Here is a 22,306-nt window from a genome sequence, read left to right as displayed (position 1 = left end):
CTCCACCAATCACGCCTGTATGGTAAAGTGGCCAGACGGAAGCCACCCCTCAGTAAAAGGCACATGACAGCCCACCTGGAGTTTGCCAAACGGCACCTGAAGGACTCTCAGACCAAAACCAAGACAAAGATTGAACTCTTTGGCCTGAATGACAGGTGTCATGTCTAGAGGAACCCAGGCACCACTCATCACCTGGCCAATACCATCCCTACAGCGAAGCGTGATGGTGGCAGCATCATGCTGTGGGGATGTTTTTCAGGGGCAGGAACTGGGAAACTAGTCAGGATCAAGGGAAAGATGAATGCAGCAATGTACAGAGACATCCTTGATGAAAACCTGCTCCAGAGTGCTCTGGACCTCAAACTGGGGCAATGGTTCATCTTCCAACAGGACAACGACCCTAAGCACACAGCCAAGATAACAAAAGAGTGGCTACAGGACAACTCTGTGAATTTTGAGGAAAATAATTTCAGGACGGCGTAACAGATATTGTGTCATCTTTTTTCATTTAAATAAGCTTACTGATGTTACGCCAATTCTATGATGTGTCCTATCATGCAAGACTAAAATCTGCAGTGAAACCTTAGTTCTTTTTAACCGCCGTGTTGTTTCCACTGCGGCTGCCCCTTTTATTTATATATATATATATATATATATATATATATATATATATATATATATATATATATATATATATATGTATATGTATATGTATATGTATGTATGTATGTATATGTATATAAACTAACTCATATTTATCCACATTTTCATACTCAACTTTATTTACACAGAAAGGGCAAGTCAAGTCAAAACTTTTATTACAGACTCGGGTCCAATTAAAATACAAGACAATGCATTAAATGATCAGCATACATAATAATAATATTAAAAAGAAAAGATAATTATAATCAGTGTGTTACAAACATGCAATGGTACCACTGTCTCCCCAGCTTGGATTGGTAGTGTGTAATACTGACCCTTATATTCGATAAGGCCACAATAATTTCATTTTCTGAATTGTTGAGCTGACAAATGGACTTATACATAAAATTTCTTAAAACAGCATGAAAAGTATTAACTCCTGCAGCCACAAACATTTCTCTCGCACTATACCATCTAGGTTTCTTTAATAAAATTCTCAGTGCATAATTATAAGCTACTTGAAGTCTTTGTAAACTTGCTATCCTATAGTTTGACCACAAATGTGCAGTGTAGAGTGACATACAATATGCTTTAAACAAAGACATCTTCACTCCATCTGTATTTGCACTAATCTAAAATTATGTTAGCCTGTGTATACACCATGCGGAGTTGCCTTTCAATGTCATCATCTGTCATCTACTCAGTAATAAAATGTCCATGATATTTTACCTTCACACAAACATTAAGATTCTTTTCAGACAGTTTAAAAACAGGAAAGTTTAGACATTATTCTCTTTAGTTCTGCAAATCATAACAACACTCTTACTAGCATTATATTTGATATCATGTTCAAAACCATACAGTGCATCCGGAAAGTATTCACTGTGAATACTTATGTACATGTGCTTTTTTTTGTTTTATATTTGTAATAAATTTGCAAAGATTTCAAACAAACTTCTTTCACGTTGTCATTATGGTGTATTGTTTGTAGAATGATCAGAATTTTGTAGAATGCACTGTATTTTTCATACAGCAGGCCTATTTACAATAAACTAACATTAACTGCACCACAATATTAAGAAAAATCATCTTTCCTACACAAAATATTCCACAAAGCTGTCATGTCAGTGTCTTCCTCCTGTTCCCTGTGTCGTGTTTTGCTTTGAGTGTCTGTAGCAGTCCCATGTCCCTTACGTATCCATGAGTGCACAAATGGCTCTGGATTGAACTTGTAAGCAGTGGGCCCACAAACATCAGACGAGATGGTGGGGATGAGAAGGAATACATGCTGCGAGCTAAAAATGAGATTCATTTTGGAGAATCCCCACTCACACTCCACTCATGATTGGTAATCACAGTAGCCAACAACTGCCTCAATCCTTCTGGAACTATTGTGTATTTGAGTCCCTTTACTCAATAAAAGCCCGAATTACTGTAAGTGGGTTATTATTTAATTCCTGGCAGTTAATCTCACTTTTAAAGGCATGCAATTGACAACATTTTTTGCCATCCTCCTTCTAAGCGGTTCTAAAAACCTTCCACAATAAGACAAGCATTATCACTGCTAGTCATGCTAGTCACCAAAAGGCTTCATCAGTGACCTGCTGTCACTCACTCTCTTGGACTCTTGCCTTTTTAGTATTTTGTTCTGTTTTCTCACTGTCATTCTGTTCTTAAAAAATGCTGATAATGATAACTGCTTTCTTTTTGCCATGATACTCTACAACGCATGCTATGTGACTGTAGGATTCACTTCATGACAACGAATTCAGGTGAACATTGAACTTGAAATCATTACGTTATGTGAGAGGCTATTGATTGTCTATTAGCAATATTTGAGAAATGGTTAGCATTTCTGTTGCTGTTTTTTTGTTGTTCTATTTGACTTTTGGTGAATTAAAAACTAAGACTATTTGTCTTGATAATATTGATGAATGAGACTTTAAACATCTGCTGCCGAGTTGACGGATCCACATAAAAAGGTTCCAGAACACAGGTGTGATACATTTTAGAAGTGCCAGATCCTTTTCCGGCAGGATCTGGCTCAAATTAATCTCTTCCATGCTTGCTTTATAAGCTCTTTGTGGCGTATGGCTTTTCCACTTGGATGTTATCAAGATGATGTCAGGAAAATCCTATAGGAAAAGCTATATTTTATTTGGGTTTAATCACCCACTTTAATTGATGGCAGGTGTATACGAATTAATATTTAACATTAGTTGATTCTGAACTTCCCAATTATAAAAGTGGTGCTCACACTTATGTAAGGTGGCTATTGGAAATTTTTTGTTTTTCTTTTTTTCCCCAAAAACATTTCGGGTTGCTTGTTACTTGAATTGTACATGTTGCAATTTCATACAGATAAAAATGTTCTTACATGGTTTAAAAAAAAAAATTACATCACAAAAACCTGCCATTTTAACACGGTCATGTAAGCTTTTTAGGTCTGCTGTGTATTAGGGGGGGAAAAAATCACCTGGTCTTTTTCTAGTCTTGAGCTGTCCAGTTTTTGTGAATCTGTGCTCATGATAGCCTCAGGTTCTTGTTCTTGGCTGACTGAGGTGGAACCTGATTCTGCTAATATAAACTCAGCAAAAAAAGAAACATCCTTATTTTCAGGAGACTGTATTTTAAAAGATAATTTTGTAAAGTCCAAATAAGCTTTACAGATCTTTATTGGAAAGGGTTTAAACAATGTTTTTCATGCTTGTTCAATGAACCATAAACAATTATGGCAAATTATTGCACCTGTGGAACAGACCTTAAGACATTAACAGTGTACAGGAGGTAGGCAATTAAGGTGACAGTTACAATAACTTAGGACACTAAAGAGACCTTTCTACTGACTCTGAAAAACACCAGAAGAAAGATGCCTAGTGTTACTGCTCACCTGCGTGACCATGCCATAGTCCTGCTGCAGGGAGGCATGAGGACTGTAGATGTGGCCAGAGAAATAAACTGCAATGTCTATAATGTAAGATGCCTAAGACAGTGCTACAGGGAGACAGGAAGGACAGCTGATCGTCCTTGCAATGGAAAATTACATGTAACCATTTGTCCTCACCCAGATGTGATTTTGCAAGTGCAAATGCCTTGGTCGTAGAATGGAGTAACATCTCACAGCAAGAACTGACAAATCTGGTGCAGTCCATGAGGATAAGATGCGCTGTAGTACTTAAAGCAGCTGGTGGACACCAGACACTGACTGTTATTTTTGATATTTGCTTGTGTGTGTGTGTGTGTGTGTGTGTGTGTGTGTGTGTGTGTGTGTGTGCGTGTGTGAGGGATGTGTGGTATACCGGTACTGGAAAAATACCAGTATATATTATATTTCAAACGGTACAATATCATAATTTTGCTCAATTCTGTATTTGATGCGCTGCTGTTCTGAAGTTCACAGTGTGCTATCCAAACTGACGTGAAACCGGCAAATGTGACAACGGAAGAACACAATGGATCAAACAGATAAAACTCATTCTACATGCCTGAAACTAATAAATGAAGAGCACAGTAGGAGTGAAATATGGCAGTACTTTGCTTACAAAAATGATGAAAAAGGTGAAGCAACAGACTTTAATGCACCAATCTACAAATCATGTGTTGCCACAGGAGGCAACACATCAAATCTTGCTAAGCATTTGTTGCTTGCTCATCCTGACTTGTTCAAAGAGTTCAGAGATTGACAGGTGAGTCCATCATTCAACTGAATTCATTTAGACTTTTATTCACAACACTGATCAACGCACATACATAAGAGCGTATCAGTTAAATATGATACGGTAAACACAATTTACTCAAACATGAGTGCGTGGCATGCTAGAACCAATGAAGTTTAGGTCTCAAAATATTTGCACTTATATTAATTAAATTTGAATGACTAAAGAGATTAGTAATATTAATTTTAGTATTAGTAATAGTAATATGAACTACGACCCCTAGAGGAAGCAGCTGAGAGAGAGAGAGAGAGTAGTATGAATATTACTAATATAAATGTTAGAATAACACTTTACAATAAAGCTACATTTGTCAACATTCATTCGGTAAAATGACCTAAGAGTATTATAGCATTTATTAATCTAGTCAATCAGTAATTATTGACAAATATACTAATTTAGCATTAATATATTGTTTAGCATGTTAACATTACTTTATGCATTAAACTAATATGAACCCACATACAAACCTAACAATAACCAAGATTAATACATTTTTCCAAAATCAAAATTTAACCAAAATTTAACATATGTTCCCTGTATGTTTTTTGTTACATTTTGTTACATTTTGTTTGCCATTTGTTACTGCAGAGTTTCAAGCAGCGTTTTTCATAAAATTGCTTTCAATTCACTTATTTTTAGAAGCTGGTTATTTGTCACCTATGGTATCGATTTAGTTTTGATACCGAGGTATTAGATTCTGGTATTGTACTGAAGCCAAAATTGTGGTATTGAGTGATCCCTAATGTGTGTCTTCTGAAAAGCAAAAGCAACAATAAAGAGAATAAAGAGCCTTTTTGAGTTGTCTTCTGTCTGCCTCCCACCTTCTCATTCCAAACCCAACCCAGAAGTGTTACAAGTGTAAATAAGGTCTCAAATTGCTCTGGAAGTGTATCAAGCAGAGGCCAGCTAGCCTTTGGAGAGCTGAGTACATCCAAAAGTAGAGGAAGAGGAAGGAGAGGGAACTTCTACAAGAATCCCTTCAAGTATGCCAGGCAGCTGTTGGGGGAAGCAAAGAGTGGGAAGGTGGAAATGACCAGGGAAGAGCTGGAAGAATACATCAGAAGGCAGTATAGTGACCAGCAAGGAATGAGCCATTAGGTTCGCTAAGGCATGTACCTCGTACAGCCTTACCTGTGTCCCAGTCTAACATCTTCCCCCATAAGCTTAAAGAAGTTAGAGAGGTTATAAGAAAAGCCAGATCATCAGCAGCTCCAGGCCCCACTGCAAAACACTACAATCCCTATAAGAACTGCTCTGCATTGCTGAAACTGCTGTGGATCCTCATGCAAGCCACCTGGAAAAAGCAGTGCATCCCATCGGAGTGGCGAAGAGCAGTGGTGGTATTCATCCCGAAGGAAAAGAACTCTAGAATGATCAGCCAATTCAGAAGTATCTCCTTGAAGGAAAGATCTTCTCTGTTTTGGCACAGAGAATAACCAACTACCTCACAGAGACACCAGTTGCCAGAAGGAAGTGGTCTCAGGCTTCCGTGTGTGGTGCACTCATCGGTGATGTGGGAGCAGATCCAACTGGCCAAGCACGAAAAGAAAGATCTGCATGCTGTTTGGCTTGACCTCACAAATGCATATGGATCAGTTCCACATCAGCTCATCAACTATGTCACTGAGTTCTTCCACAAGCCGACAACATCAGGAGCCTGTTCTCAAATTACTTCAAGTACCTGCAGATGGGCTTTGCCCTCCAGGATTTCACTACTAGATGGCAGCATTTAGAGGTAGGAATCACCATGGGATGCTCAGTCTCCCCCATTTTGTTTGTGGCCACCTTAATACTCCGTAATACTCATTGGACAGATGGGGAGAGAGAAGCTACAAGACAAATTGGGAGAGGAGAAGCTACATGGATGATGTTACTAGCCTCCTTCTGACAGTGTCATGTGCAGCTTGGCTGCTGAAAAGGATGGATAAACTGATGTCCTGGTCAAGGATGAAGATCAAGCCTGCTAAGTCCTGAATTCTCTCTGTCAGGAAAGGGGTTAGGAACAACAGCACCATCTTTGTTGTCTGTGGTGAGAAAACCCCATTGCTGGTTGAACTGTCCATCAAAAGCCTTGGGAGACAATATATGGCTAAGCTCTCTGACAAGCACATGGGGAAGAGTATGCTGAAACAGCTTTCTGACAGGCTGGCAAGGATTGACCAAAGCCAGCTTCCAGGAACGTACAAGGTGTGGTGCTACCACACTGTATCAGAGAATAATGTGGCTGTTGAAATTGTGTGAAATCCCTTTATCTCCAGTAAGCAAGATGGATGGGAAAGCCAAATCTTTCATCCAAAAGTGCTTGGGCTTGCTGCGATGCCTATCTGAAATTGGTCTATTTGGAAAGAACATCTTACAGCTGCTGTTGCTAGAAGCAGGAGAAGACCAGGCTAGTGTTGAAGCGGTGGGAGTCCACTGACCAGGAAGTGAGGAGTACAAACGTCCAGCTCCACATGGGCCACAAGTGGAAAGCCCATGCAAAAGCCGATCTGGCAATTAACAGACTGCAGCACAAAGTGATCATCGGAGTCCAGACAGGAAGGTCAGGTCTTGGGTGTGGAGAAGCTCTGCAGGTCTGGTCTAAGGCCAGCAGGAAAGAGAGGAAGGAACTGGTGGTGTCTGAGGTGACGAGGATGGAGGACGAGGGCTATAAGATCAAGGCAGTAGCACAGGGACAATAGGGGGACTGGACAATGTGGGAAGGCATTGTTGGCAGAAACATCAACATGGCAGACCTGTGGAAAATCCCAAAGGCAAGGCTTAGATTTCTTAAAAGGGCAACATACAACGCATTCCCTGCCTACTGAACTTGCCATAAGTAGAGGTCATTCTCCACCAGAGTGTCAGCACATCCAATTCATCAGAGAAAATGGGGGCAACACAAGTGCCATGCCAAGAGTTCCATAAAGGATAGTTCCCTTCACCCAGGACCAGAGAATGAGAGTCCATCTGGACAGGAAGCTCCAGTTCCCTAGTAAGAGCACCAACAGAAGTCTCCACCCTGATATAATGATGTGGACCAGCGGCATCAGGACTGTGCTCCTCATCGAGCTACAATGGGGGAAATAAGTATTGGATGTGTCAACATTTTTTTCAGTAAATATATTTTCAATGAGGCTATTCACATAAAATTTTCACCAGACATCAGTATTAAGTCAAGAAATCTGGAAAAGTAAAGAATTCACAACATTAAAGTCCATAAATAAAGTTAAGTGTAATAAAGTGGAATGATACAGGAAAAAAGTATTGAACACGCTAAGAAAAAGCAGTTCTCCAAGGCAAGGAACCAGCTGTAATCTGTAAGTAATTATACCCCCTATCTGTGCAAATTTATATCAGCTGGGTTAGTAAATTGATGAGCTATAAAAAGGCTTTTTGTTACCAAGATTTCACACAAGAAACATCTCACGATGGGTATAAGCAAAGAGCTCTCCCAAGACCTTCGGAACCTTATGGTTGCAAAACATATTGATGGAATCAGATACAGATGTATTTCACATTTATAACGTTTAATAAAGTGGAATGACACAGGAAAAAAATATTGAACACGCTAACTGAAATTTATTTAAAACTTAGTGGAGAAGCCTTTGTTTGTAATGACAGCTTCAAGACGCTTCCTGTATGAAGAAATGAATCGGCTGCAGTTTTCAGGTGTGATTTTGTGTCACGATTCCCCCTTGAAGCGGTGTGCTCTAAGCGCAAATGCGCGAGCACCTGCTTTTCCGCTGTCGACCGTAGTGACATTGGGACACGTGTGTTTTGTTTATGTTTGTCATGTCTCCTCCCTGTTCCGTCATTGGCTGGGAATTCATGTGGGTCTGTATTGCGCCCAGCTGATAGCAGTTTACACGCTAATCATGTCCGCATATATACTGCGCGCTTCCCAGCATACAACGCGGAAGATTAATAAGTCGTAAGTAAATGTCATAGTCATAGTCATAGTCATAGTCATAGTCATAGTCATAGTCATAGTCATAGTCATAGTCATAGTCATAGTCATAGTCATAGTCAGTTCGCGCTGGATATCCGCTTCCAGTTCATCGTCATAGTTTGTTTCTTGTTTTGGTTATCGACCTAGATTCCTGCCTAGCCCCGTGTATACCTGTTTGCCAATCGCCTGACCTCTTGCCTGTTTATGAATTACGTTTTGGATCACGTTTTGGATTTGTCTGCCTGCCTGTCTCTTTAAATAAACAACTGTTATCCTGCACTTGCATCCGCCTTATCTCTGCTTCGTATCTCTGCTACGATGTGTGACATTTTGGCCCATTCTTCTAAACATATTGTCTTTAAATCTTGTTCAGTTGTATTGGATTGTATCTGCTCCTATACTTTTGCTCGCCTAAAAATTGTGTGGATTGATACAAAAGGTTCTACGTGTTAAGTTTGTTTAACACATCTAGATGTAAATACCAGGAAATAAAAGCTGAAATTCTAAACTCTCATCCCATATCCATCATTTGATATCAAGCCCAAATTTCTTTGGCGTAGAGCACAAACAAATCAATTGGCCTAGCCATTCCAATAGTTTTAGAGGGGACTGTACAAAACTTCATACTATTTACATTTTATTTACAAAATATTATATAATATTTTAGAGTAATAATGTAAAATATTAGTATTTTAGTTTGTTTTTTAGGGAAAAAATCAAACACTAAAAAATTTATCTTAACACATTACAGTAGTGAGAATTCAGAGGAAAATGTTGTCACAGGTGGGGGCATGGTGTAAAATGGGTAAGTACTGGGAGAGAGTTGTTTATAGATGAGCTAGCAGAGTAATGACTAACATTACACCCAGGGCACCAGTGCCCAAGTTGTCCAGTCCTTCTCAAAACTACAGGAGCAGCAAGCTCAACTAAAGCGTTTGGGGAAGAATGTAGTGAGATGAGTATGTGTGTGTGGTTGTGAGCAGAGCTAAGAAATTGCTATGACAAAGTCATGTCACAAGAGTCCATACTGGAAAGAAAGGTGTAATTAAATGTTTATTTCAAACTATTAGTATATACCATTACTGATTTTTTCTATTACACAGAAACCTATACATATCAAAACATGTAAATACACTCCAGCGCTCTCTTAAACTTGCATTAAAATACATTTGGTGCTCCTCTGGGTTCAGGGTCTTTTAAAAAAAATTTTTGCTCAGTCTAGGAGTGGCTCTGTTCCAGGGCCGCTGGTATGTGAGTCTCTGTATTCCTACCCTCCTCTATCGCCTTAGCGCTCTGTACCTCCTCATCCTCCACCGAAATAAATAGGTTTCTCATGGAATCCTTCACCTCCTCCCTAAGCTCATCCTCTGACTCCTCAAAGTTCCTGAGAAGACATGGGAGAAGGAGGCATTAGACTGTTTAACCCTACTTTTCTTTGGTAGAAGGGCAAATAACAGGCAATGACATTTTTAAATGTGAAACAACTCATGAACCTGTGGTTTGTCACTCTCATAGTTAGGGCTGTATTCTTATTATCTTAAGTCCAAAAGTTATGTCAGTATTTAAATTGGGAAAGTTACTCGTGTTTCAGTCCATACAGGATGTTTGGAGTTTTTTTGTGATTGTTGTGGCCAAAAAAGCTTGATTTTGCTGCAGCTTTTTTCAATATTTGCGATGCAATTTGTGGAGATTTTTATGCTTTTTTGCCGAAAACTACTTGAATCTGTGAAATTCTAATTGCACGAAATTGTTTTACACTGCCTTTCGCAGTGATGTTTCTTGGTGAATGAGACCTTATAGCTGTGCTCATGTAAGACGCCCGTGATTTGAAGGGGGCTTTGGCTGAATGCGTGTTGTGGTGATATCACATGGCACGTTGTGATGACATCACATGATGCATCTTGGCCCAAATCTGTGGTAATTTTGAAAAATTGCAAGCTCTTGCGATTATTGTGCTGTTTCTTTGCATTAATTAATTAATTTTGCATTAATTTCTGCGATCGCAAAATCACAAAATCCTGGAGGGACTGATATTTAGAGTAGGGCTATGCACATGTGTCAAGCAGTGGAAATAGTTACAGTTGCAGGTGATGCTTGCTAAACTCGGGCAAACAATCCAAAACATGAAGCAAAATCAAGATCAGAAATCCAGAAATTGGAAAAGAAGGTAACAAAAGAAATTCTAGACCAGAATAGCAAGAAGCACAACAAAGGCATGGTACTGTAAGTCAGGAAATAATACATTGAGCATTACTTCATAAAGTTGTGAAGTTTTCTGTGTGCTTATATAGTGTTGATTGTGATTGAGACCAGGTGCATGTAATCAGTCCTAAACAAGTCCTAAAAGTAGATAAAGAGAACCTAATTAAACAAATGAGACAAAAATATTATACTTGCTCATTAAGCCAATGGAAATGTTGTGAAAGTCCCTGAAGCAAGCAGTTCATGTGAGGAAACCCACCAACATCCCAGAATTGAAGCTGTTCTATAATGAGGAATGGGCTAAAATTCCTACAAGCCAATGTGCAGGACTGATCAACAGTTACCGGAAACACTTAATTGCAGTTAATGCTGCACAAAGGGGTCACACCAGATGCTGAAAGCAAAGGTTCACATACTTTTGCCACTCACAGATATGTAATATTGGATCATTTCCCTCAATAAATAAATGACCAAGTATATTAAAGTATATTATATATAATATTTTGTCTCATTTGTTTAATTAGGTTCTCTTTATCTACTTTTAGGACTTGTGTGAAAATCTGATGATGATTTAGGTCATATATATGCAGATATATAGTAAATTTTAAGGGTTTAAACTGTAGCTGGCAGAGCTTGCCAAACACACATGCACACACACCCGTACACACGTCATACACACGCCTTGACATAGCTAGAGCCATGAGTTGTCCTGTGTTGTTAAGTTTTTCAAAGTGCGCTGAAAAGCACACACTGAATAAACGCGAACCCTGAGCTTGGCTAAAATTCCACCTGTCTCCCATGTCTTCTTCACAGACCAGGTTCTACAACTGCCAATATGGCTGCTACACTTATTGTTGCTACATTACTCAATAATTTACAGTCCATGTTCTGTGTATTTATTGTCCTGTATATTTATTGTTCTGCACATACTGTTCTGTGTATTTATTGTCCTACATTCATCTTACACTGTTGTGTATTTACACTTTATGTACTCTTTATGTACTTTTATGTGTTGCACCATGGTCTTTTAGAAACAACATTTGGTTCTTGTATTTTTCTTATTAAGCCAAGCATTTTTAACACAACAATCTAACTGCATGGTTTTGACCTGAACTGAAAGTTTGAGAAGCCTTTGCTTTGCTGCTTTGATTTTTTTTTTTGGCAAGGCTCACGTGTCATCATCATCTGATCTGGGCTCCAAGCGCTCCTTGTCCACCTCCACGTCAGAGTCGTCCTCTCCTTCATCGTCAGTGTTGTCTGTTTTTTTATCTTCCACAATCTTTTCACTCCCTTCCTGCAGTTCACTGTCTTCATTCAATGGTAGGACTGTTCCTGACAAAGAAGTAGAGAAAGGCAAAAAAGTAAGACTGTAGCGAGTCCTCCCAAAGAACCAATGTTGGGCCCTTAAACAGTTCTAGGTTTGGAGTGCATCAGCCAAATGAATTACAGTGCTATAAAAAAGTATTTCCTCATTTTCTGATTTATTCTATTATTAAGAATTTGTTACAAATTAATGGTTTTATATCTTTAGACAAAATTCACCATCAGACAAAGAAAACCTGTGTAAACACAATTTCAGAAGACTCAACTTAAAATGTGTGTGTATATATATATATATATATATATATATATATATATATATATATATATATATATATATATATATATAGTGTGTGTGTGTGTGTGTGTGTGTGTGTGTGTGTGTATGAAAAAGGCAGGAGATGTTTATTTACAGTGCCCTCAAGTAATACTGGCACCCTTCGTAATATGACCAAAGAAGGCTGTGAAAAATTATCTTTATTGTTTAACCTTTTGATCTTTTATCCCAAAAATTCACAAAAATACTCTGCTCTCATGGATATAAAACAATTGCAAACAAAACACATGTTTATAAAAAATATATATCTTTGTTAAATATAGTTGTGCAACAATTATTGGCATCATTTCAGCCATAATCTTGTGCCAAGATAACAGCTCTGAGTCTTCTCCTATAATGCCTGATGAGGTTGGGAAATACATAGCAAGGGATCTGAGACCATTCCTCCATACAGAATCTCTCCAGATCCTTCAAATTTTGAGGTCCATGCTGGTGGACTCTCTTCTTCAGTTCACCCCACAGGTTTTCTATGGGTTTCAAGTCAGGGGACTGGGATGGTCATGGCAGGACCTTGATTTTGTGGTCAGTAAACCATTTTTGTGTTGATTTTGATGGATGTGTTGGATCATTGTCCTGCTGGAAGATCCAACCACGGTTCATTTTAAGCTTTCTGGCAGAGGCAGTCAGGTTTTCATTTAATATCTGTTGATATTTGATAGAGTCCATGATGCCATGTATCCTAACAAATTGTCCAGGTCCTCTGGTAGAAAAACAGCCCCAAAACATTAAAGAGCCACCACCATAATTAAACGTGGACATGAGGAACTTTTTCATATGGCTACCACTCTGTGTGCACCAAAACTACCTCTGGTTTCAACATTTTGGTTTCATCTGACCATAGAACCTGATCCCATTTGAAGTTCCAGTAGTGTCTGGCAAACTGAAGACACTTGAGTTTGTTTTTGGATGAGAGTAGAGGCTTTTTTCATGAAACCCTTCCAAACAACTTGGTGATGTAGGTGACGTCAGATTGTAGTTTTGGAGACTTTCTGACCCCAAGACCCAACTAACTTCTGCAGTTCTTCAGCTGTGATTCTTGGAGATTTTTCTGACCACTCGAACCATCCTCTTCACAGAGTGTTGAGACAATATAGACACATGCCCAATTCCAGGTTAATTCATAACATTTCCAGTTGACTGGAACTTAATTATTGCCCTCATGGTAGAAATGGCCATTTTCAATGCTTTTGCTATATTCTTATAGCCACTTCGCATTTTGTGAAGCTCAACAACCTTTTGTCGCACAGCTATATTTCTTGGTCTAACCCATTGTTATGAATGACTAAGGGAATTTGGCCTAAGTGTTAACTCATATTTATACCCCTGTGAAACAGAAAGTTATTGTTGAACAATTTCCTGTTCCTAGTCACCCAGGTGTACTAAAAAAAATGTAAAATATAATTGGGAATATACTTCAAATATATTTTTCCTCATATTAATTCACAGGGGTGCCAATAATTATTGCATACCTATATTTAACAAAGACATTTAACAGACATGTGTTGTGTTTGCGATTGTTTGCTATCCATGAGAGCAGAGTATTTTTGGGACTTTTTTTTAACAAAAGATCAAAAATATAACAAAAGATTAAACAATAAAAACTAAATCTCACAGCTTTCTTTGCTCATCTTCACCAAGGGTGCCGATATTAGTGGAGGGTACCGTATCTTTTATGGAAAAAATCTCCACTTTCAGCACTTTGTAACCATCCGTAAGTTTAGTAAACTTGTTACATGCTACCACAGTGGTTCTGTGCTAGCAACAAAATATAAATAATAGTGGGTTCTGCCAAAGTGTCCATGTTGAGCCCTTAAACTTGGTGCTTAACCCTTTGCTACTCAGTTCTAAGCTTGGATCGGATTAAATCTCACTTAACACTTTTGTGTAAAAGCATTGGCTAACTGAATACAGTGCTGTAAAGAAGTACTTTTTTGATTTCCTCATGTTTATGTGCACGCTCGAATGTCTTACTGTTTCTATAATAAGACCTCAATCTCAGGGACTCATATTATTTATCGTTATCATTAACTTACACAACACAAGAAAGTCTTCAGAACAGAGGACTTGATGGTGCAAGGGAAAAATGTATAAATTTGTTGTATATTATTAATTTATATGTTTCTATAAAACTGTTTTGTGACAGCTTTCCATACAAATAAAATTGAGTTGAGCTGAATTGAATTCAGAGAGTGCTTTTTGGTTGCTCGCTAACATAACAAGGTACGTTTTTTGTCTCATTAACTGAAAGAGAGAGAGGAAATAAACTAACTTGTTTCACTGACATTTGAAAACGTTAAATGCAACTATCAATGGATAAAAAGTATAATGTGTTATCTGTTTATTAATAAAACATTGTTTGCTGTGGTGTAAGAGGAATAAAACTATTCAGCACATGCTGTTATAGGAAAATAATCAACTTCAGGGTGGAAAGAGTAACTGTGGTTTGTGTCAGGCTGAATCACACCAAGTCATTGTTGATTTTTTTCCTATAAAAGGATAGAACATGGGGGCAGTGGTGGCTTGGCGGTTAAAGCCCTGGGTTACTGATCAGAAGGATGGGGGTTCAAGTTCCGGTGCTGCCAAGCTGCCTCTGTTGGGCCTCTGAGCAAGACCCTTAACCCTCTCTGCTCCAGGGGTGCCATATCATGGCTGACCCTGTGCTCTGACCCCAGCTTCCTGACATGCTGGGGTACACAAAGAATACCCCAATAAAGTGTAACCAATAAAGAGTCATCATCAATATGTGCAGTGTGTATAGAATACAGAATAAGCTTCTATAATAATGTGACAGATAAACTTTTACATTCATCAGCTTCTACTGTATACTTGGCCATGTTACCCAGTGTAGAGTTGGTGAGCTGTGCCTTAGCCAGAGCATTAAGGAGTGTATCAGGTGGGCAGTCTGTCCATTTTCGCCGCCCTTCTGAACATTGCTCCTTCTCTTCCTGATCAGTAGGTCTGGCTACAATAAAAAAAAAATGTAAATAAGCAGGTGTTTATATGAATTCTGGACTCCAGGACCTGGTCTCCCCAATATCATTAATACTGTGACTCTTGAGTGGGGAACTGCTAGATGTTATTAATTTGAATTCTGATATTGACATCTGTGGCTAAGAGGACCATAATTCACCATACTCTCTAGGTGGGAAATAGAGCAACACTGGCCTGTCGAGGGTTTCTCTAAGCACATGTTTTCCAATAAGTGCAGTTAATGCGCTCCTGCAAATACTTCTTACTGCTCTATGATTTTACATGCTCACTGTTTATTGTATATGTGTGCATGTTCTTCATGTGCCACTTACCCTGTGTAGATGAATATGTGGAACAAATGGATGAGACCTCCATGTTTGCCAGAGCATTCAGAAGAGTTTTAGGAGCTTCATGTCGCCACATCCCTCTTTTCACATGCTTCTCTCCTTCTTCACTCCTACCTTCCTCGAATCTTTCTTCATGCTTGATTTCAGTCTCACCTGCAGGTCTCCAGAATTTGAGCTTTGCATCAAATTTCAGTGTTTGATTCAGGGGATCCTCCTGGAAAGCAGCCACATAGACACATTTTTAAATATATTATTATTTTATATATTATAGCAAAAATGGTTTTCTCACATCTAAATCAACCTCTGTAACGAAACAAAAAAACATTTTACTTGTTAGTTTAATAAAAGACTGGTAAAAGTTTCCTGTGTTTTTCTATCATGCAAATAAATCATGACACTTATGTAGACTTGAAGCATGGTGGTGGCAGCATCAGGTTTGAGGTTGCTTTTAATCAGGAGGTACTAGGAATATGCTCAGGATTATGGGTAAGCAGAGAAAGCAGGGAAAATGGGCAAGCGTAAGGATCTGAGCAACTTTGACAAGGGCCAAATTGTGATGGCTAGATGACTGGGTCAGAGCATCTCCAAACAACAGGTCTTATGGGGTGTTCCCCGTATGCAGTGGTTAGTACCTACCAAAATTGGTCCAAGGAAGGATAACTGGTGAACCAGTGACAGGGTCATGGGTGCCTAAGGCTCACTGATGCTTAAAAAAATAATGCTGGCTATGATAGAAAGGTGTCAGAACACACAGTGCATCTCAGCTTGCTGCGTATGGGGCTGCGTAGCTGCAGGCCGGTCAGAGTGCCAATGCTGACCCCTGTCCAACATGAAAAGCACACAGATGGAGCAGTGGAAGAATGTGGTCTGGTCTGATGAGTCACATTTTCTTTTACATCATGTGTGCATGTGCATACCAGGATGCACTATGGGCAAGTCAGCAGAGGCAGTGTGATGCTCTGGGCAATGTTCTGCTGGGAAACCTTGGGCATTAATGTGGCATTAATGTGGATGTTACTTTGACATGTACCACCTACCTAAACCTTGTTGCAGACCAAGTACACCCCTTCATGGAAATAGTATTCCCTAATGTCAGTGGTCTCTTTCAGCAGAATAATGCGCCCTGCCACATTGGAAAAATTGTTCTGATATGGTTTGAGGAACGTGACAAAGAGTGGAAGGTGTTGACTTGGCCTCCAAATTCTCCAAAATCTCAATCCAATTGAGCATCTGCGGGATGTGATGGACAAGTCCAGTGGAGGCCCCACCTCGCAACTTACAGGACTTAAAGGATCTGCTGCTAATGTCTTGGTGCCAGATACCAAAGTACACCTTCAGTGGTCTTGCAAAGTCCATGCCTTGATGGGTCAGAGCTGTTTTGGTGGCCCAAGGGAGACCTACACAATATCAGGCAGGTGGTTTTAATGTTATGGCTGTTCGTCGTCTATAATGTAATACGTTCTAGGGTATTTTACTGTAAGTAGTATTTTACCTCATTCTTTTCATCCATTTCCTGTGGTTCTTTGTCTCCTTCACCCTGCATTATGTCACCTTGCAGCTTGATCTCAAACATGACTCCCTTCTGCGTAACAGAGGGGAGACCTTCAGTGCTGATGAGCAGTGAAGGCTCCCATGTGTACATCTACAGTTTGAAGAATGTAGCTACCTTGTCATTATATTTTTTCTGCAGCTCTCTCCTCTCTTTCTGATTCTGCTTGAGAATCTGCCTCAGAGCTTTTTCCATATCTGTGGGCTAAAGAGAAAAGCAATCAGCTTATGTGTCTGTTTGTGTGTGTGCGTGTGTGCGTGTGTGTGTGTGTGCTTACCTTTTGCTCTTCACTGGGTGGATGTGTGTGATTTTCTGTAGGCCGCTCCAACAAGTATGCACCTGCTACATTTGGCTGGACCTGAGGAGACGTACAATGAAAGCAGGAAATTAATCAGGTTGTTTATGAAACTTATGTAGCTAACATTTCCCTAAACAGAGACTAATTTCTCTTTTGTTTTCTATTGGCTTGGGCTTCCAAGCCATTCATGTGGCCTCCGTTATTCAAGTGACTGAATTAGTGAATTGATCTATCTGGGTTAATTAAAAATTATTGTTGGTGGGTAGAAACAAATTACTGTTCGAGTGAGTGCCTTTCCTGCCTGTTTTTTTTTTTTTTTTTTTGGAGGGTCCACTGTTCTGTAGTTAGTGTGTATGTGTGTGTTACCTCAACATAGGCTCTCTGCCTCATCTCTCTGATCTCATCATGATAATGTTGCCTGATTTGCTTTAACTGCCTGAGATACTCCTGCACACACACACACACACACACACACACACACACACACACACACACACACACACACACACACACACACACACACACACACACACACACACACACACACACACACACAAAAAAAAAATCCATATACTCACACACACTGCATGAACAATTCATTAATCTATAATTTCAAAAGACAACCAAATGGCAGTCCTAGAGACCTGTTGTCCCTGTATTTTGTCATGTGGTCCTTGCTGAGGTGGAGTGGCTCTCTCATCAAGGCATTTGTACCGTTCAGCATCTGCTGTACTTGGCCTCAGCCCCTGCATACAGTATGATATAAGGCTATGTAAGAGTTTTAAGACTAACAGTGAAACTATTGTGTGTGTGCGTGTGAATGTCTGTGTGTGTGTGTGCGTTTGTGTGTTTGTGCTTGTGCATGTGTGCGTGCTTGCACGCATCTTACCAGCTGTTTTTCGGCTCTGAGTTTGTACTGGCTGGCTTCTTGTCTTCTCTGTAGGTATTCCTCCCTTGCTGCTGCCACACTAGAAAAAGAGACATAAAGAAACAAGAGAGCCATCTGCTATCTGTCAATCCCTTTTCCATCCATTATCATCTGTCTTACATATTAACATACAGACATAACTCTAATCCTCCCATCTCCAACCAAATGCATCTCTTGTCCACTAAAATAATAAAACACATTTTTCAGTTCTCTCATACACACACACTCACAGCTGGTAGGGCTCCAGAGCATTCCGTCTATTGGCCGGCCTCTCCAGCTCCATGGGTTCTTGTGCAGCAAGACGAGGTGGAAAAGGAGGTTGATGAACACATGGCTGGTGTTGCAGTTGGTCCCGATGGTCACAGTGCTGCCTGTAATGCTGCAGATGTGCATTAGGCTTGGTCTCAAACTGAGCGGGTGCTCCTGCTCGTGCCTTTCCCACTTCTACCACTGCTGCTTGGCCTGCCACTTTCTTGGAATGAGACAAAATAGGACTTTAAATTTCATGTTACTTTATGAGTTTTATATAAAACACACACACACACACACATACACACACACACACACACACACACACACACACACACACACACACACACACATAATTTCCATGGGTTATGAAATCACACACACACATTTGTATGTTACCTGGACAGTGACAGTACAACTGTAAGCTTAAATTGCAAAACTTTACATTGAGTTTAAAGGGTATATATACTGGTATTGTAGGAATATCAGGGCTAGGTCACTAGCCTGTTATGGTAGTTTTAAATAATGGATTCTGTGTCACTCTTTGGGATATTCAAAGTTTGGGTTATTTTGTTTAGACGTTTGTATAGACTTGTTTTTATAGTTCCTTGATCTTCATGATGCCATCTGTTTAGGTATGTTCTCTAACAAAGTATAGGATGTTCCAGGAACAAGTGTATTTATATTGAGGTGATGTGACGCTTTAATTGCACACTGGTTAACTCTATTCAACTAATTGTGACTTCTCATGGCACCTGGTTGCACCAGAACTAATTCAGGGGTTTCGCAGAAGGCACTGTATGCGCCATCTAAAAAATACTCATCAGTCAGTTACTGTAATCAGTTACAGTAATCAGTCAGTTACTGTACACTGTGCCATTTCTTAACAATGTCAAGTTAATACACTACTTTTGTTTCACAAATGATATATGATGTTTATTTTGCTCACACTTTCCCATTCCATCACCCGTATACAGTGGCAAGAAAAAGTATGTGAACCTTTTGGAATTTCATGGTTTTCTGAATAAATTTGTCATAAAATTTTGACAAATATAATATGTGTAAAATAATAACACAAATAAATTCTGGTCTTTCATGTCTTTATTGAGAACAACCAAAAAAACCTCATAGTGCTTGTGGAAAAAGTATGTGTAACCTTGAGTTAATGACCTCAAAAAAGCTAATTGGAGTCAGGTTTTAGCACACCTGGAGTCTCGTTAAGAAAAATGAGTTTTGACTACAGCTACTTTGACTGATAAAAACCCCTCAGACTTTTGGTGTTTGCTCTGCACAAGAAGCACACGCTTATGTGAGCCATGCCTCGCCAAAAAGAGCTTTCAGAGGATCTACGATCAAGAATTGTTGATTTACATAAAGCTTGCAAGGGTTATAAAGTGATTTCAAAGACTTTAGAAATTCACCAGTCTACAGTTAGGCAAGCATTCTACAAATGGAGACACTTTGGGACTGTTGCTACTCTACCATGAAGTGGGCGCCCAGTCAAAATGACACCAAGAGCACAACGAAGACTCATCAATGAGGTAAAGAAACAACCCCAAATGACAGCCAAAGATTTGAAGGCATCATTGGAACTGGCTAACATCTCTGTTCATGAGTGTACAATACGTAAAACATTGAACAAGGAGGGTATCTATGGAAGAACATCACGAAGGAAGCCACTGCTTACTAAAAAGAACATTGCCTGAAGTTTGCAAAAGAGCACATTGACATTCCACAGTGGTATTGGCAAAATGTTTTGTGGACTGATGAAACTAAGATTGGACTATTTGGAAAAACCACACAGTACTACATCTAGCGTAGAAAGGGCACAGCATATCATCATGAAAACATCATCCCAACCGTAATGTATGGTGAAGGAAACATCATGATTTGGGCCTGCTTTGCTGCATCAAGGCCTGGCCAGCTTGCAATCATTGAACGGAAGATGAATTCCCAAGTATATCATACAATTCTTCAGGATAATGTGAGAATGTCTGTACGTCAGTTGAAACTGTGTAGAAGTTGAGTGATGCAACAGGACAATGTCCCAAACACCAGAGCAAGTCCACAACAGAATGGCTTCAGAAAAACAAAATCCGCCTTTTGGAGTGGCCAAGTCAGAGCCCAGACCTCAACCCAATAGAGATGCTATGGAATGACTTGAAGAGAGCCATACACATGAGACGTCCAAAGAATATGACAGAGCAAAAGCAGTTCTGCCAGGAAGAATGGGCTAAAATCCCTCCTGAACGATGTGCAGGTCTGATCCACAACTACAGGAAGCGCCTGTTTGAGGTTATTGCTGCCGGGGAGGGGGGGTCAACCAGTTATTAATTGTAAGGGTTCACTTACTTTTTCCACTGCCATTTTGAATGTTGAATGAGAGTGTTCAATAAAGACATGAGGGATCAGAATTTATTTTGTGTTATTGTTTTAGGCACATTATATTTCTCAATACCCTTGACTTAGATGAAGATCAGATCACATTTTATGACAAATTTATATAAAAGCATTCATTCATTCATTCATTCAAATTCCAAAAGGTTCACACTTTTTCTTATCACTATATATATTTGTGCATCTGATTGAAGGTTTTCTAATATGGCATTTCCCAGTATCTGGAATAAACTGTAACAAATACTACACAAGGGAGAGGTGGCAGTGCCTCTACACCTTGCACCATGACTACCCCTAGTCATAATAATCTGCTCTTTTATTTCCAAATATACAGCAAATACCATATTGCATTTTATATTTTTATATTTTTGAACAGTACTGGATGCTATTGTTTTCTGTAGCCGCAGATTCCTGTTCTTGGTTAACCTCATGTGGTCTTCTGCTCTTGTCGCCAGTCCCCCTCGAGGTTGAATATGTTGTGCATTCTGAGATGTTTTCTGCTCACATCGGTTGTAAAAAGTGGTCATTTGGCCATTCTCCTCTGCCTGCTCTCACCAGCAAGGCATTTCGGCTGTCATAACTGCAGCTTGTTGGATGTTTTTGCTTTTTGCACCATTCTGTGAAAATTCTAGTTTACTGGATACACTATCAGAATCTACTACAAAGGCAGGACATAGTGTTGCTGCGAGTTACATTACATTTACACTTAAAGCATTGAACAGATACCCTCATCCAGAGGGACTTACAGAAGTTAAAGGACATTGAATTTTAGCTCATTTATACAATCAAGAAGTTAAGGGAAGTTGACCTTTTCTGGGATTTGAAATCACAACCTTCCGATTAGTAGTCAAATGCCTTAACCAGGTAAAAGTTTAAGAAAGGATCTGTGAATTGTATGGCAGTTTGTACAGAAATATAGTAGAAATATCGTTTTATTTTGGAGCTCAGTAAGGCAGTATTTGTATATGTTGGGTTACTGGCACAAACCACAGATGAGAGCAAAACAAATAGTGTGCCCCCAATTTGTATCATGTTAAGTAAAAAAAAAAAAAATCTCTGACACTCTACCACTATCAAAAAGTTTCAGATGTGAATATGACTTACATTAAAATAAACAATGTAGCTACAGTATGATACTAAATGCAAGAGACTGGTCTAGTTTGTAAAAACTGTTCAGAAAATGCCAGCTCTACTTTACATGGTCACCAGACAAGATGTCTACCTGCTGCCTACAGTAATCTTTCACTAAAGTCAACTGGGACCTGGCCAGCTTGCAATCATTGAACGGAAGATGAATTCCCAAGTATATCATACAATTCTTCAGGATAATGTGAGAATGTCTGTACGTCAGCTGAAACTGTGTAGAAGTTGGGTGATGCAACAGGACAATGTCCCAAAACACCAGAGCAAGTCCACAACA

At 39.4% G+C, this 22,306-nt stretch overlaps 1 protein-coding gene across 5 annotated transcripts in view; it reads right to left on the bottom strand.

Annotated features, from left to right (window-relative positions):
* Positions 1–9,316: 9,316 nt before the first annotated feature.
* Positions 9,317–22,306, bottom strand: part of LOC108266669 (serine/threonine-protein kinase Nek5) — a 46,468-nt gene continuing 33,478 nt past the window's right edge. For 3 of the 5 annotated variants that reach the window (XM_017470299.3, XM_017470301.3, XM_017470302.3), the window contains 11 exons: positions 18,471–18,712; positions 18,202–18,280; positions 17,957–18,058; positions 17,679–17,759; positions 17,292–17,372; positions 17,132–17,218; positions 16,958–17,047; positions 15,451–15,679; positions 14,988–15,110; positions 11,664–11,823; positions 9,317–9,673 (listed from right to left, as the gene is read on the bottom strand). In XM_017470299.3, coding sequence (XP_017325788.1) covers positions 9,508–9,673; positions 11,664–11,823; positions 14,988–15,110; positions 15,451–15,679; positions 16,958–17,047; positions 17,132–17,218; positions 17,292–17,372; positions 17,679–17,759; positions 17,957–18,058; positions 18,202–18,280; positions 18,471–18,712 — 1,440 coding nt within the window. In that variant the 3' untranslated portion in view covers positions 9,317–9,507. The remainder of the gene's footprint in view (positions 9,674–11,663; positions 11,824–14,987; positions 15,111–15,450; positions 15,680–16,957; positions 17,048–17,131; positions 17,219–17,291; positions 17,373–17,678; positions 17,760–17,956; positions 18,059–18,201; positions 18,281–18,470; positions 18,713–22,306) is intronic. The other 2 variants (XM_017470300.3, XM_017470304.3) reach the window with 2 other exon arrangements.

This window comes from Ictalurus punctatus, chromosome 6, assembly GCF_001660625.3.
Source record: "Ictalurus punctatus breed USDA103 chromosome 6, Coco_2.0, whole genome shotgun sequence".
NCBI classification, from domain to species: Eukaryota; Metazoa; Chordata; class Actinopteri; order Siluriformes; family Ictaluridae; genus Ictalurus; species Ictalurus punctatus.
The sequence above is the reverse complement of the archived record's forward strand: the minus strand, read 5'-3'. Positions and strand labels throughout refer to the sequence as shown.